This window comes from Electrophorus electricus, chromosome 6 (assembly GCF_013358815.1).
Source record: "Electrophorus electricus isolate fEleEle1 chromosome 6, fEleEle1.pri, whole genome shotgun sequence".
In the NCBI taxonomy this organism is placed as follows: Eukaryota; Metazoa; Chordata; class Actinopteri; order Gymnotiformes; family Gymnotidae; genus Electrophorus; species Electrophorus electricus.
This window is the reverse complement of record NC_049540.1, coordinates 14675986-14688776: the sequence shown is the minus strand read 5'-3', so window position 1 is coordinate 14688776 and position 12791 is coordinate 14675986. Positions and strand designations below refer to the sequence as shown.

The following is a 12791-nucleotide window of genomic DNA, read 5'->3' as shown; positions in this document are numbered from 1 at the left end:
CAAAAAACAAACAAACCAAAAAACCCAAAACAAAACAAAAAAACCATAGTGGGAACATGGTCAGCACATGGTCCTTTGACCACCTCCCTAACAGCTTCACCAGAAAATGAAATGTTTATAGTGTTTATCATTGTGTAACCTTTTTCACATGGTGAAGATATTAAAGCTTAGGAGGATGCCAGTAAGATGAATAAAGTTAAAGTTAATTCTATCACTGGTTACAGTCTAAATGATAATTTTATAGGCCATTAAAAAAAACTGAAGAAATGTTAAAGGAAATTTAAATGCACACCCCAAAACTACCTTAGAAGAGAGCTTGTGGTAGATAGCTTTTTTAGACATTAATGGCTGAGACCATCATTGGAAATGTGATTTACTGGAATTCATGTTTTATTTTACTCCATACATATAAGCCTATTTATTATTAATTACATTTATGTATTATTGTATAACTATCCATTGGTGTATATTTTAATTAACTATTTGTATGTAAACCTAACTTTTCATTGTTATTTTTTCATCTTTTCATGTTCTTTTAATTGCTATTGCTGTTACTAATATCGTGGCGGCAATGGCAATCCACATTTCATTGTTATACATACCAATGAAGAAGAACCATATCGGTAGCCTTATAGCCTCTTTTAAAAAGCCTAACTCTGCAATTGTTTTATACAGTGTAGAAATTATATGTTTGGTTCTATTTTAATTGTATGCACCCTTAATTCCATATTTTCTATTTGTTCCATTCTCTTCATGAGTATTCATTATCTATGTTGCCCAGAGAATGATAGGTTCCCCCTTTGAGTCTTAACTCATCTCAGGTTTTGTCCTCAAATAATTATGGAGTTTTTCCTTGCCACTGTTGACCTTTACTTGTTTAATAGGACCCAGATATCTTGCTCACTGGGATCTGGCCCCATTTAAAGCTGTTTTATGCCAAAGTCTATCTTTTTGTAAAAGCTCATGAACTATTAATAAAGCCAATATATAAAAGGGAGAATAGTCTGAATTCATTGTTTTTATAAAATAGCATGCATCTTTAAATGATAGCAAATAAATAACCATGGTTAAAATTAAACTAGACATCATTCTGTTTCTAAATGGAATGTTGACCACAGATGTGTTTTGTGCACCCTTGGATTTACTCGAGGATTTTTGCAAACACTCGAACACTATATATTTTAATTCAGAAAAAAATGTAATTCTTTCCTCATTTTAACTAGAAAAATGAACAGACTTATCACGGGGTACCGTAAATAGAAACAGAAAAAAAGACTTCATGTAAATGAAGTTTAAACGGTTGCTATGACGATAGCGCTAGAACCAATAACGTTAGACTATCAGAGGAGTAAGGAGTTTTGCGTTGACTGACAGCAAAATAAACCAATTGTTGTGATATTGTTCGACGATTTGTATCTGACTGCCCGAATATCCAATGAGAGTTCTCTAATGACACCGCTTCCAAGGTCCTCTCAGCCAATCACAATATAAGACAGACACTCACGTAAATATGCAATGAAATCAGGCTAGAATGCGTAGGTTTCTTGGACAAATATTGTAGCGACGAACGGGGCTATTTGCAGGTTTGTTTTAACTGCCTTTCCAGTTTTTTGTGTGATATCGTAATAATGAATTCAGCTGAACACTTGTAACCACGCAGTGTGGAGCATAGATTGGATACTGAGGTGATATATATGACTGTCGACATTAATTAGTGAGCGCAGCTTGGCACTTGCCTGCAAATTAGCTCGCTCGCTAGCCAGCCACAAAATGGAGTGATTTTCCTGTAATTTAGAGACTGGCTGGCTAATCAATCACCTTGCCTTTTCTAGCTGGATAGCTGCTAGCTAACTATATAAACGACTCTACATTAGCTGCTTGTTAGCAGTATTTGTAAACTATAACCAGACATGTTTCGAAACGAACGTTATCTAACGTAGCTAGTCAATAAGTCAGTTTTTTTATTTAGATCTCAGTTACTGTTAACCCAGTTAGCTAACGATAATTAGCTAGCTAATGTTACCGATTAATTTTAGCCAGCTAGCTACAACTGCTATGCTAACGCGAGTAAAGCCGGAAAAGCAAGCCATTTTGTGAATGGCGAGATGGCTAGCGTTAGCTTCCTAGCTGCCAAGGTACTTTGCTCTTTAGAGGAACTATGTATTTCTCGTCTCAAACATCCTAATAGCCACTTGAAACAAAACTTGCTGCTCTTCCTTTGTTAATATGAAGTATTACATTTTCACTGGACCTGAAACTTGTCTTCTCGTCCACATGTACGATTTGCTAATGTCGTCAGCTGGAGCCCTAAACGCTACCCACGCACCATTTTGAAGTGGCTACGCTAAAGGCGCGGTGGGCCTTGTTGATGGGTTCTGTGCCACCTTTCATGATTTTGTAACAATCTGCTTTTGCATAAACTAGCACTTTAATATAATCTGTTTTGCGGTAAGCTAACTCGCCTCCGCCTTGTTATTTTAGTTCATTTGATTCCGTCAGTTTTTTTGTGCTGTACTTCTTGATTAACCTATCATCGGACCACCGAATGTGTGTGTTCTTGTGGATCACGATGATTCTATAATGTTTCAGTAGCAGGAGTTAACCTCAAAGGGTTAGGTACAGCTCATTTCGGCAGTGATCATTAGAAAATTAGTCCTTGACACACCCACTAAAAAGATGTTGGCCGTGCTCAGGGCAAAGTGCTCACACCAACCGTGCTGTCCCCAGAGTTGACAATAAGGAGAGGAGAGCCCGTTCCAATTTCCCTGTTGGTAGAAGACAATGGAGACAGAAATTGAGCAGCAGGAAGAAGAAACCACATTCAGCAACACTGACACTAACGGTAAGGTCTGGTTTCTCGGTAAGTTAAATTTGTCAAAAAAAAGCACACTTGTCGTCTCACTGCTGCAGGTAATCAATTGATATAACGCTGAGTATTTTTACTTGGGCTAGTAGTTTTTATACATGTTTATTTTTAGCATTTATTATTTATTTTTGATTTTACTACTCAAGGACATCATTAGTTGACACACACCATCACTTACTTGGTTACTATTTAATAATCCAAGAAGGATATTTTTATGAAATACTTATGAAGCTGAATTAAGTTTCTGTAAATGGTAATGGCTGCTCTTCACTTCTCAGACAGTTAAATCCATACTCCCACAGGCAAGCGACCTGCTGAGGACATGGATGAGGAGCAAGCCTTCAAGCGCTCTCGTAACACAGACGAGATGGTGGAATTGAGAGTGCTACTGCAGAGCAAAGTAAGTCAGTGCTTTCCTGGGAAAACAAAAATACAGCTTTATGCTTTAAATATCTTCTTTATTGGCAGTAAAACCACAGTGATTGCAAAATGTTAATTTTCGGCAGTTCCACAAAATTTTATTGTCTTTGCAGAATGCAGGTGCAGTGATTGGAAAAGGTGGAAAGAATATTAAAGCCCTTCGGACAGATGTGAGTATTTAAAGTTTGGAGAGGACATTTACATTTGTGAAAGCATCATTCATTCAGGGTGGGACTTGCCTTCAAATCATCAACAATCACATTTTCCAATTTTTTTTTTTTTTTTTTTTTTTTTGGCCAGTATGTTATTTATTTATTTTTATGTTTTAGTAAGGATCTGATCTCAATCAAAAGGCACCAGAGCGATTATATTTAAATCCCACAATTCAGCCATCACATCAGATTTTTTTTAAAATCAGAGCTTTGATTTAAAAGATGAATCATATTGTTGTAACTGCATCTTTAAGGGCAATAAACCCAAATATTGCATGCCACTAGACCCTGAAGGGAGGATCTTGTTCTCCTTTATATGGCACAGTGCTGCGCTGTATCTATTGGTTAGCTCATTTGGACAGACTCTCAAGCTGGGGTCTGATTGTGGGTGGGGTTTTGATATTTTCACAATAAAGGGGAAATATTCTCAAACTCAAGTTCGCTTGAGGGTTGTCTATCTTTCTCTCTCCTCGACAGGGATGTCATGGCGGCCTAACCATTCCGTGCTGAAACCCTAAAACTGATGTCTTGACTTTTGAGCTGACCCATAGTCATATATTAACTGCTATAGTTTTGTAGCAAAACTGTCTTCAGATCTGTCCAGCCCTGTTTCTTGTGCACTCATTGCCAAGTCTCTTCAAGTTTTTTTTGGACAATAGAGTGATGAGTATAGCCTTGTATTCAATTAAAATGTATTCCTTCTCCCCCTCTTCCCTCTCCTTTACTTTTTTGTTTTTGGCCACCTTCCTCCGTTGCCCATGTACTGGATCGACATGCCCCTCCTGCGTTGCCCACCTTGACGTTGGCCCAACCTCCGCCCCTGAACGCCCGCCCACCTGACACCCCGGTTGGCCCCATAAACGTGCCCTTTCCTAAACGGGCACCTTACTTGACAACATGTGATTGAATGCCCTTGCCCAATGCCAACCTCCACGACCAATGCAGTACAATGCCAGTGTATCAGTCCCAGACAGCAGTGGCCCAGAGCGGTATGTCCCACCAGTTATTGCCTCACTGCCTGATTAGAACAGAGAACACATGTCTTTGATAACCTGCCTTCTGTTTCATTTTAACATTTTAAACACATAGTATCCCCCCTTTTTAAGAAACATGTATTGTTCCATTTAATTTCTTATGTCTTCTCCCCTCCTCCCCAACACCCCATTCAGTCTTTTTATTTGGGACCCTTTTCTTTGTCAGTCAAGTATTTTTATGAAGTCAATTCTGCCACACGAGAGGGAGAACATTCCCGTCTAAGTTATTCAATTTTAATGGAAGGAGGACTGTTTGAAGTGTTAAGATAAATATATATTTAATTGTTGCTGCTGTTGTTTCTTGCTCTGGTGTTGATTGTGAATTGTTAAAAAGCAAGTCTCTTCTCCCCCCCCACCCCACCCACCTACCCACCCCTTTCCTTTCTTTTCTTGTTGGCCCAACTTGCCCCCTCCCCAGAGCCAACCTCTCTACTGTTCTCAACATCACTGTTCATGACTCTGCTGCTGTTGCACCGCCCTCTTTGTTGTTGTCATCATCACTGTTGTCTTTGATTTGTCTCTGGTACTGCATCTCTCCTGGTTTGGTTTTCCTCTCAGCCCACCCAACAGGCCCTTTCCCTGTTGCCTTGCTCCAGCTCTACACCACACCTAGTGCCCCTCCCCCTCTGCTTTAACTTTTCGTTTATGGGCTGCCTCTTTCTCTCTCTGTCTCTCACTCTCCTCGTCTGCCACCACCAAAAGGAGGTGTGCTAATAGTGCATTAGTTGTAATAGCAAGGAATTTCATTTTCTCCCTCCTTTCAAAGTTCGCTAATGGTGGGATAGAGTATAAAACCAGTGGCTGTGTCTCATGTCCTGCGGAGCCAGTAGTGCTCACTGATGTTCAGCCCTTTCACTGCTGCCCATTTCTTCAGGCCTGATGTCTGTTGAATGTGCAAGGAGCAATTGCATGTCAGTTACTTGTACTTCAGTCCAGTGTTGGAAGACCTAAACATGTGTTCAGCAGTCTTATTTTTGATTCACGTTTTTCTTTTTTAAAAATTTTTGTTGGTTTCTTTGTTTTAGTTTTCTAAAGCTTTTTTTTCCCCTTATGAGTTGTATCATACTGTTGTGATGTGGATCTAAAGGTATGTTTCCATTTGTTTTGCTCTTGTCTTCCAATATGTTCATATTTTGTCATCTGGCTGTGCTGCTGCAGTATCCTGAGTGTTAGTGCAGATATTGAGACCATTGGGGAGATTCTCCTGAAGATCATCCCCACTCTTGAGGAGGTAAGGACTAATCTTGTGGGATTTATTATGTATAAAATCTTGAATAAAAATGATTAAAAAATTCTCAGACTTGTAATTACAAACAATACAAGAGTGCATAAAAGCTATTAAGTTAAAAGTAGGCTTGGGAAGCCTGAGCAAATGTTAGGCCAGGTTTTCAAGCTATGTTCTATTGGTATGTTAATATTAGGTTTTTATCATGACTCGGAATATTTCTCCCTTTGCATATATCTGGCAGTACCAACACTACAATGGCATTGACTTTGACTGTGAGCTACGTCTGCTGATTCATCAGAGTTTGGCTGGAGGCATCATTGGTGTTAAAGGTGCCAAGATTAAGGAGCTGAGGGAGGTAAGATGTATTATTTCTTTCAGGCTGTGCTCTACAGATTAGACAAAGGATCTTTCTTCTAGTTTTAGTATGAGGATTACCCTTGCTGGCAAATTCTGTTTCAGCCTCCCGACAGATGTCTCAAAGTTTTGCTATAGAATACTCAGGAATCAAGTTCATAATATGTACCCTTTGGAAGCAGAAATGTCCTATAACTCCAAATCCAGCAATATACTCTGCAGTAAGGGAATTTGGTTCCCACCTCTGGTGTTCTACTTTGGAGTTATCTAATCATAACCCTTGGTTCCAATTAAAGTTTGATACTCCAGATACGTTTTTTTGTTTGGGGGGGGGGGCACTTTGAAGAGTTGAGATTTGTCATATCTAAGAGGTGGCTTGCAATAAGTGTGGAATCTTGATGACCCCATGATGTAATTAAGTTATTCCATGCCCTTCCACAAGGCTTTCTGAAACATGGGTGTTTGTAGAACCTTTGTCATCCTCTGGCCAAAAATGCCAACTGCAATTTGTTTATGCATTGGTGAAAAGTTTGCATCATGGGTGTTCTTTATAGCATCAGATTACAGCCTGCATTTGGAGATGATTAATAAAACAGAACTTGTTTAGCCTAAGCTTTCTTTTATTAAATATTATTGCAGTATCCTGTCATTACCCACTTACAAAACATTAACAACTTTAAATAGGCCTTATCAATGTGCTTTTAACCAGAGTAGGTTGTTTTAAAAGGAATATAATCCCTTGTTCATCTTAGTAGGGACATCTTGACAGAATTATTTGACACAACTATTTATATCAAGTAGATTTGAGCAATTAAAACATTGTTGATTTCATAAGGATGTATTTTCTTCTAGATCCTTGTAATATGCAATGACTGCAGTTGCACTGAATTTGAATGTAAAACTGTTACTGTAACAGACGGTTCATGAATTCTAACAATACCTTAGAGTTGATCTCTACATACCACAGTGGTATGAAAATTGAATGATCGATATATACAGTTTGGCTAATTCTCAAAAATCTGAGCACGTTAAAATGTCTTAAAATATGACATGTATGGAATTTGAATACATTGTGATGAGCCTATAATGTCAACTGATATGCAGTATAAGCTACAAAAGGTCAGTCTTTTCCCAAAAACAAACCCCCTTCAAAATCTAGTGCAAATCAAGTGTTTGAATCTTGAAAAAGCACCTGGAGTTGCTTTTGTAATCAAATATGGTGCTCAGGTATCTCTGAGATTTAAAAAAAAAACAAAAAAACAAAACAAACTTAATTATGGGATTTTCTTGTTCTTGTTTCTTCATTCAGAATACACAGACCACCATAAAACTTTTCCAGGAGTGCTGCCCACATTCAACAGACCGTGTGGTTTTGGTGGGAGGTAAACCTCAAAGAGTGGTGGAGTGCATCAAGGTCATCCTCGAGTTGACATCAGAGGTGATTATACCTACTGAAAGTAGAATGTGTAGATCCCAGCTAATGAGTCTGTCTTTGATGCAAGAACAGAGGTTCTAAATAAGTTCACATCTCCCAACTCGAATAGGCTCCTATTAAAGGACGTGCCCAGCCCTATGACCCAAACTTTTATGATGAGACATATGACTATGGCGGCTTCACAATGATGTTTGAGGAAAGAGGTCGGCGTCCCATGGGTGGGTTCCCCATGCGTGGACGTGGGGCATTTGAACGCATGCCCCCTGGTCGTGGAGGACGACCCATGCCTCCCTCCCGGCGGGACTATGATGACATGAGTCCCCGTCGTGGGCCACCCCCACCGCCACCAGGAAGAGGGGGCAGAGGAGGGAGCCGTGCTCGAAATCTGCCTCTGCCTCCCCCTCCACCACCCAGAGGAGGGTGAGGGAACCAGATTCAAACAGTCTTTTTTTTTTTTTTTTTTCTTTTTTTTTTTTTAAACTTAGACACACTGTTTCAAGTTGTAGAACGCTGACTTGTAAAATGTTGAATTGGTTTTGTAACTTTCGATTTTACAATTACCAGTACTCAGTCCTATGGGTCCACAGTATGTTGTATCTCTTTTGTTTAATGGCAAGTGTGAACTTCTTTCTTGTTCTTACAGAGGTGATAGATTTTCCCATCAGAGCTATCATAGCAACATGGATGACAGACCAAAGTAAGTAAATTCAAAAGTGCATTATCTTCCTCAAAAAAATAAATACTCCTGATGAAACTTGGCATATTGTCATGAACATGTGCATAAAGCTTTTACAGTACTAGTTTCTGAATATCCGTTCATATTGAGTTTTTGTTGGCTTGTGTGTTATTTCTTACTTGCATTAACCTAAAGTTAGTAATCTAAAGTTATTTGTGAGGCTTTGACATTTTCATGTGCTGAAATGAGTGTCGAGATGATTGTTGGCCAACATGCTGATCAGAATGAATTGTCCAAGTGTGCTCAGCTGATTTACACATGTCTATATGTTTTTGTTTTGCTCTCAGCGACAGAAGGGGAAGGCCTGGAGACCGCTATGAAAGCATGGTGAGTAACTGGCTCCTTAAACCTGCTGTATGACTGGCTTTGTTGCACCATAAAATGCCTGTGAAGTTGTGGAGTGCATGGCCTGTCCTTGGTCTGGCTGTAGTGGCCCCTTTTTGGAAAAGCACTTGGAAAACCCAAGTAAAACTGGTTGTTCTGTCTATGTGAAATGGATGCATATGTGGAGCTCTTATCCGTGGTGCACTAGTTTGGACTGCTGTTGCTAGGCAATAATTTTTTGAATCACTTGTTGCCTTGGTTACCAAGGAGCAGCTAGATACGTAGGTGAAAGCCATCACACTCACCAGTGAACTCGGGGCAAGGCTGCTTCAAGTGCATAGCTTTGTAGAATACAGGATGCTTAATGGCTGCCATTTAAAGGCTCCACAGATGGAGTAAATAAATAAAATGTAATTTTAAAATCCATATCACACTTGTACATGCTCACACGCATTTTATATGTATGTGGGTTGGGCTAACACCTTTTTTTTAAAAAAATCTATTTTCTCTTTGCATTTGAACACAAGGGTGGAGTTGGCTATGGTGAGTGTTCATCTTTTATTCCCATATTTCCTGTGTGTGTGTGCGCGCGCGTGTGTGCACACACCATATGCACTCACATGAACTGAAGGTTGGCCCCAGTCAGACGTAATAGCTGTAGTATTTCCTGGCTTTCTTTCTCTCATACCTCTAATATCTTGAACACTTTCTCTTATTTTCTTTCCCATATCTTTGTCTGAAGACAACAACTCTTCTTGGGAGCCCTTCCAGTCTGGTGAGTATATATTATACCTTTTATTTACAGATCCTGGGTGCATGGAGTGTAGCATTGAAGTAAATGTAGGCCTAACATATGATTTTTGCCAGGTGGCAGAGGTTCCTACAGCGACATTGGTGGTCCTGTTATCACAACGCAAGTCACCATACCCAAAGACGTGAGTGCAGTGTAACCCCACAACCCCAGCATGCACATGCATGCAGGTGGAGTTTCACTGAGATGTATTAAGGTCTAACCATCCTCTCCTGTTTTAGCTGGCTGGTTCCATCATTGGGAAGGGAGGCCAGCGGATCAAGCAGATCCGTCACGAGTCCGGAGCCTCCATCAAAATTGATGAGCCTCTGGAGGGCTCAGAGGACCGGATCATCACCATCACAGGAACACAAGATCAGATTCAGAACGCCCAGTATCTGCTACAGAACAGGCAAGTTCAAGCTCAAATAGCCAGGCTTTGGGAACTGTAGGTCTGTGCTTGATGACCAACTGATGGGCACCATAAAACCACCATGTTTGTCATCTCTTGGCATGTGAAATGGGATAATTCTTCTGTCATTGGGGCAAACGTGTGGTAATGTTGTTTTCTTTGTAAGGAAACACGTCCATTATCTCTTAACCTTTTGATATCTCCCCATTCTCCTTTCTTTCCTCTCTGGGCACTGTTGTTTTTAATCAGCTGTATTTGAAGTATCTAAATGATATTTAAAGTACAGTGAGCAGGGTTGAAACTTGACAATGCTGAGAAGCATGATTTGATTATTACTTCATAGAAAGTGACACATTACATGATTATAAGGCTTGTTGCCTTTTTAGAGTGATTGTGCTAACTAAACAGATGGTTTGTTTATTTTTCTGATGTCAGGAGAAGCTATGTAGTCACTCATGACCCAAAATTAGCTGGCCATTTGTGACCTGACAAATATGGCATGAAACAATTTAATTACCATACCTTTTCACATCATGATGACACTTCAAATGCACTTGGCTGCAAATGGTATGCTCTTCTCTCTGCTTGACTAACAATTTCTTACTTCATGGGGGGTTGGTGTTCCTTTTGACATTCATACAGGGTTGTAATAGTTACATTTTGGAAAAGAAATCCAAATTGAAAGTGACTGAGGGGCAAATGACTTGGAGCCCAGGACAGTGGGAGAAAGCTGGCTTGCTTCTGTGTGGAAGACTTGTGATTTTGTTGTTGTTAGTTAGATAAATTGACAACAAATCACAGTCTGCCCTACAGCACAGGCCCAGCCTCATCTGCCCCTCCCCCCAAACTCCCAGCCTTTGTCTCACTAACCCTGCTGTGCCACTGATGTTTACCTTACTCTGACATTCTTGTAACATGTATGTCTGCACGTTACCCTGCCTTCAACCCTAGTAAACCTTTAGTGTTTCCCTGCCTTTTAAAGCACTATTCCTTTACTCCAGATGTGCCTCCCATGTGTAAATCTTATTTCATCTTTCAGATTAGTTTTTTAGCTGAGGCTTATGTACCTTTTTGACCTGTTACTTTTATTCTTGTATTTAAAAGGTTACTTCTACTAATTGGTTAGAGAACAGGGCTATACCAAATACTTTTAATGCATAAAACATGTAAAGCTCCCTTGTTTCTCATTGTAAAGTGCTGTGGAAAAAAGCAAAGATCACACTACATAAAACAAGCATTGCGCGCGCATAAATATATAAAATGTGGGATGACCTGTTAACACTCTTCCAAAGACCATTTTAACCTTGTATACCAAATCTTTAACAACCTATCATCCACATCTTTTCATATAAATGATATTTATCAGTAGTAGCAGTAAGAGCAACATTGTTTTAAAACCTCTTGCTTTCTGTGCTACAGTACAACCTAGCAGAATTTGAATGCTCAAGTTTCTTCCGAATGACATAAACCCACAGTACTCTGTCTCAACAATTTGTGGTTCTCCTCTTTCAGTGTGAAGCAGTACTCTGGTCGGTTCTTCTAGAGGACGGCGAATGAAGCCAAACTGCCATACCCATACTTCAGCTTCTTTTCAGAGTTTACATTCCTCTGCTGCTTGAGTAGATGTTCTCCCTTTCACTCTCTCCTAACATCTTTAGAAAAAAAAACAACCAAACAAACCAAAAAAAAAGTAACAAAAAAGTTTGGGAACGGTAGAAAGGTGTCTCGGAAGCAGCAGAATGAAGTGGAGCCTTTCCTTCATTATGGCCATGTGGTGTTCTTGTATGCATTGATTTCTTTCTTTTTGGAAGCTGTAACTACTGGGGCTCATCTGTAATGTCCACTGTTAGCCTTACCAGAGCTGCATGCCCAGTCAGTACAGCATGCAGAATGTAATCTTTTTGTAATCGTCCTCCCCTTTTTGCCATTTAGTTTTTTCTTTCAAAGGCAAGATGATGTCTAATACTGTATATATTCAGTTATCATTTGGTGAAAGTTTTAATATCAGTACAATCTTATTGTAATGGTTTGAAAAATGGTTTGAGGTGGAACATAGATTCATCTCTGATATGAAGATCTCTCCCCCTCCCCTTTTCCTCAGTTTTCTAAGAGACCCTTGGATGGACTGACTGTTTGTACTCTCACTGATATTGGGATCCATTTAATCTTGCTGATGCTTGTTTTGTACGTCTGTTTGTAAGCATTTTTAACATTTTAGATGGGATCTTTCTAGACCAGTCAGCTAGAGGGAAACAAAATCTTACCTGTAAAGATTTGTGGCAGGTCTGTATTACCAACTGTGTGTTTATACCCCCATGCCCCCACCCTGTGTCTGTAGAATGTGCTGCAAGTCTGAGTAATAAAATCTGTGCCACCTTTTATTAAAACAATGTTGCTGGCTTTTTAGGTGTGGTGTTGAACAAGCGATCAAGTTGAATTTCCATTTTAAATCAAAATTTGTGGATCAGCTTAACTATTTCTTAAAAAAGTTGTTGTTGTTGTTCTGTTCTTACAGATGATTGACCAGTTCCTTTAAATGCTTAAGTTTAGTCTGACACTTATGAATCTAACAGATCAGACATTTTATATGAACAATAATGTCCTTGATTTTAATACCTAAAACCACTGTCAATAAAATAAGTAATTTATTAGCAAAAAAAATTCTCCATATAGCTTTCTTGTATTTTACTAGGATTAAATCAGTATAGTCAAAGTTGAAACGTGTTTGTAAATGATTGCTCTACGTAATGTGCCGAATTTCGAAGATGGCAAATTCACCTTCCTGTAAGGAAGGAAAATGTATTCAGCCATACAAGAGTTTAAAAGATGGTAGCACTGTCATAACTGATGGAAATGGTTGGCGTAATGGCTTTAATAAAGTCTCATTATCTAAATGTGACTAAAGGGTTAGTCATGTGGTTTAATAATGGTTTCATAATTAATGCTGCATATAGACCAGTCAGTAAACAAGCTGTAAATG

The 12791-nt window shown here is 39.3% G+C and overlaps 1 protein-coding gene across 2 annotated transcripts; it reads left to right on the top strand.

The window, feature by feature from the left end:
• The first annotated feature begins 1499 nt into the window (after window positions 1-1499).
• Window positions 1500-12217, top strand: hnrpkl (heterogeneous nuclear ribonucleoprotein K, like). Of its 2 annotated transcripts, XM_027025363.2 has the most exons (16): window positions 1500-1583; window positions 2728-2842; window positions 3169-3266; window positions 3400-3456; window positions 4444-4487; window positions 5691-5763; window positions 6002-6115; window positions 7424-7552; window positions 7659-7969; window positions 8193-8246; window positions 8573-8612; window positions 9137-9152; window positions 9352-9384; window positions 9477-9544; window positions 9642-9811; window positions 11324-12217. In XM_027025363.2, exons 2-16 carry the CDS (start codon window positions 2782-2784, stop codon window positions 11352-11354), a joined length of 1299 nt encoding a protein of 432 aa, XP_026881164.1. In that variant the 5' UTR covers window positions 1500-1583; window positions 2728-2781; the 3' UTR covers window positions 11355-12217. The 2 variants fall into 2 exon arrangements, with proteins under 2 accessions (XP_026881164.1, XP_026881165.1); XM_027025364.2 differs by lacking the exon at window positions 1500-1583 and having other exon boundaries at window positions 2750-2842; window positions 3145-3266.
• The last annotated feature ends 574 nt before the right edge of the window (window positions 12218-12791 follow it).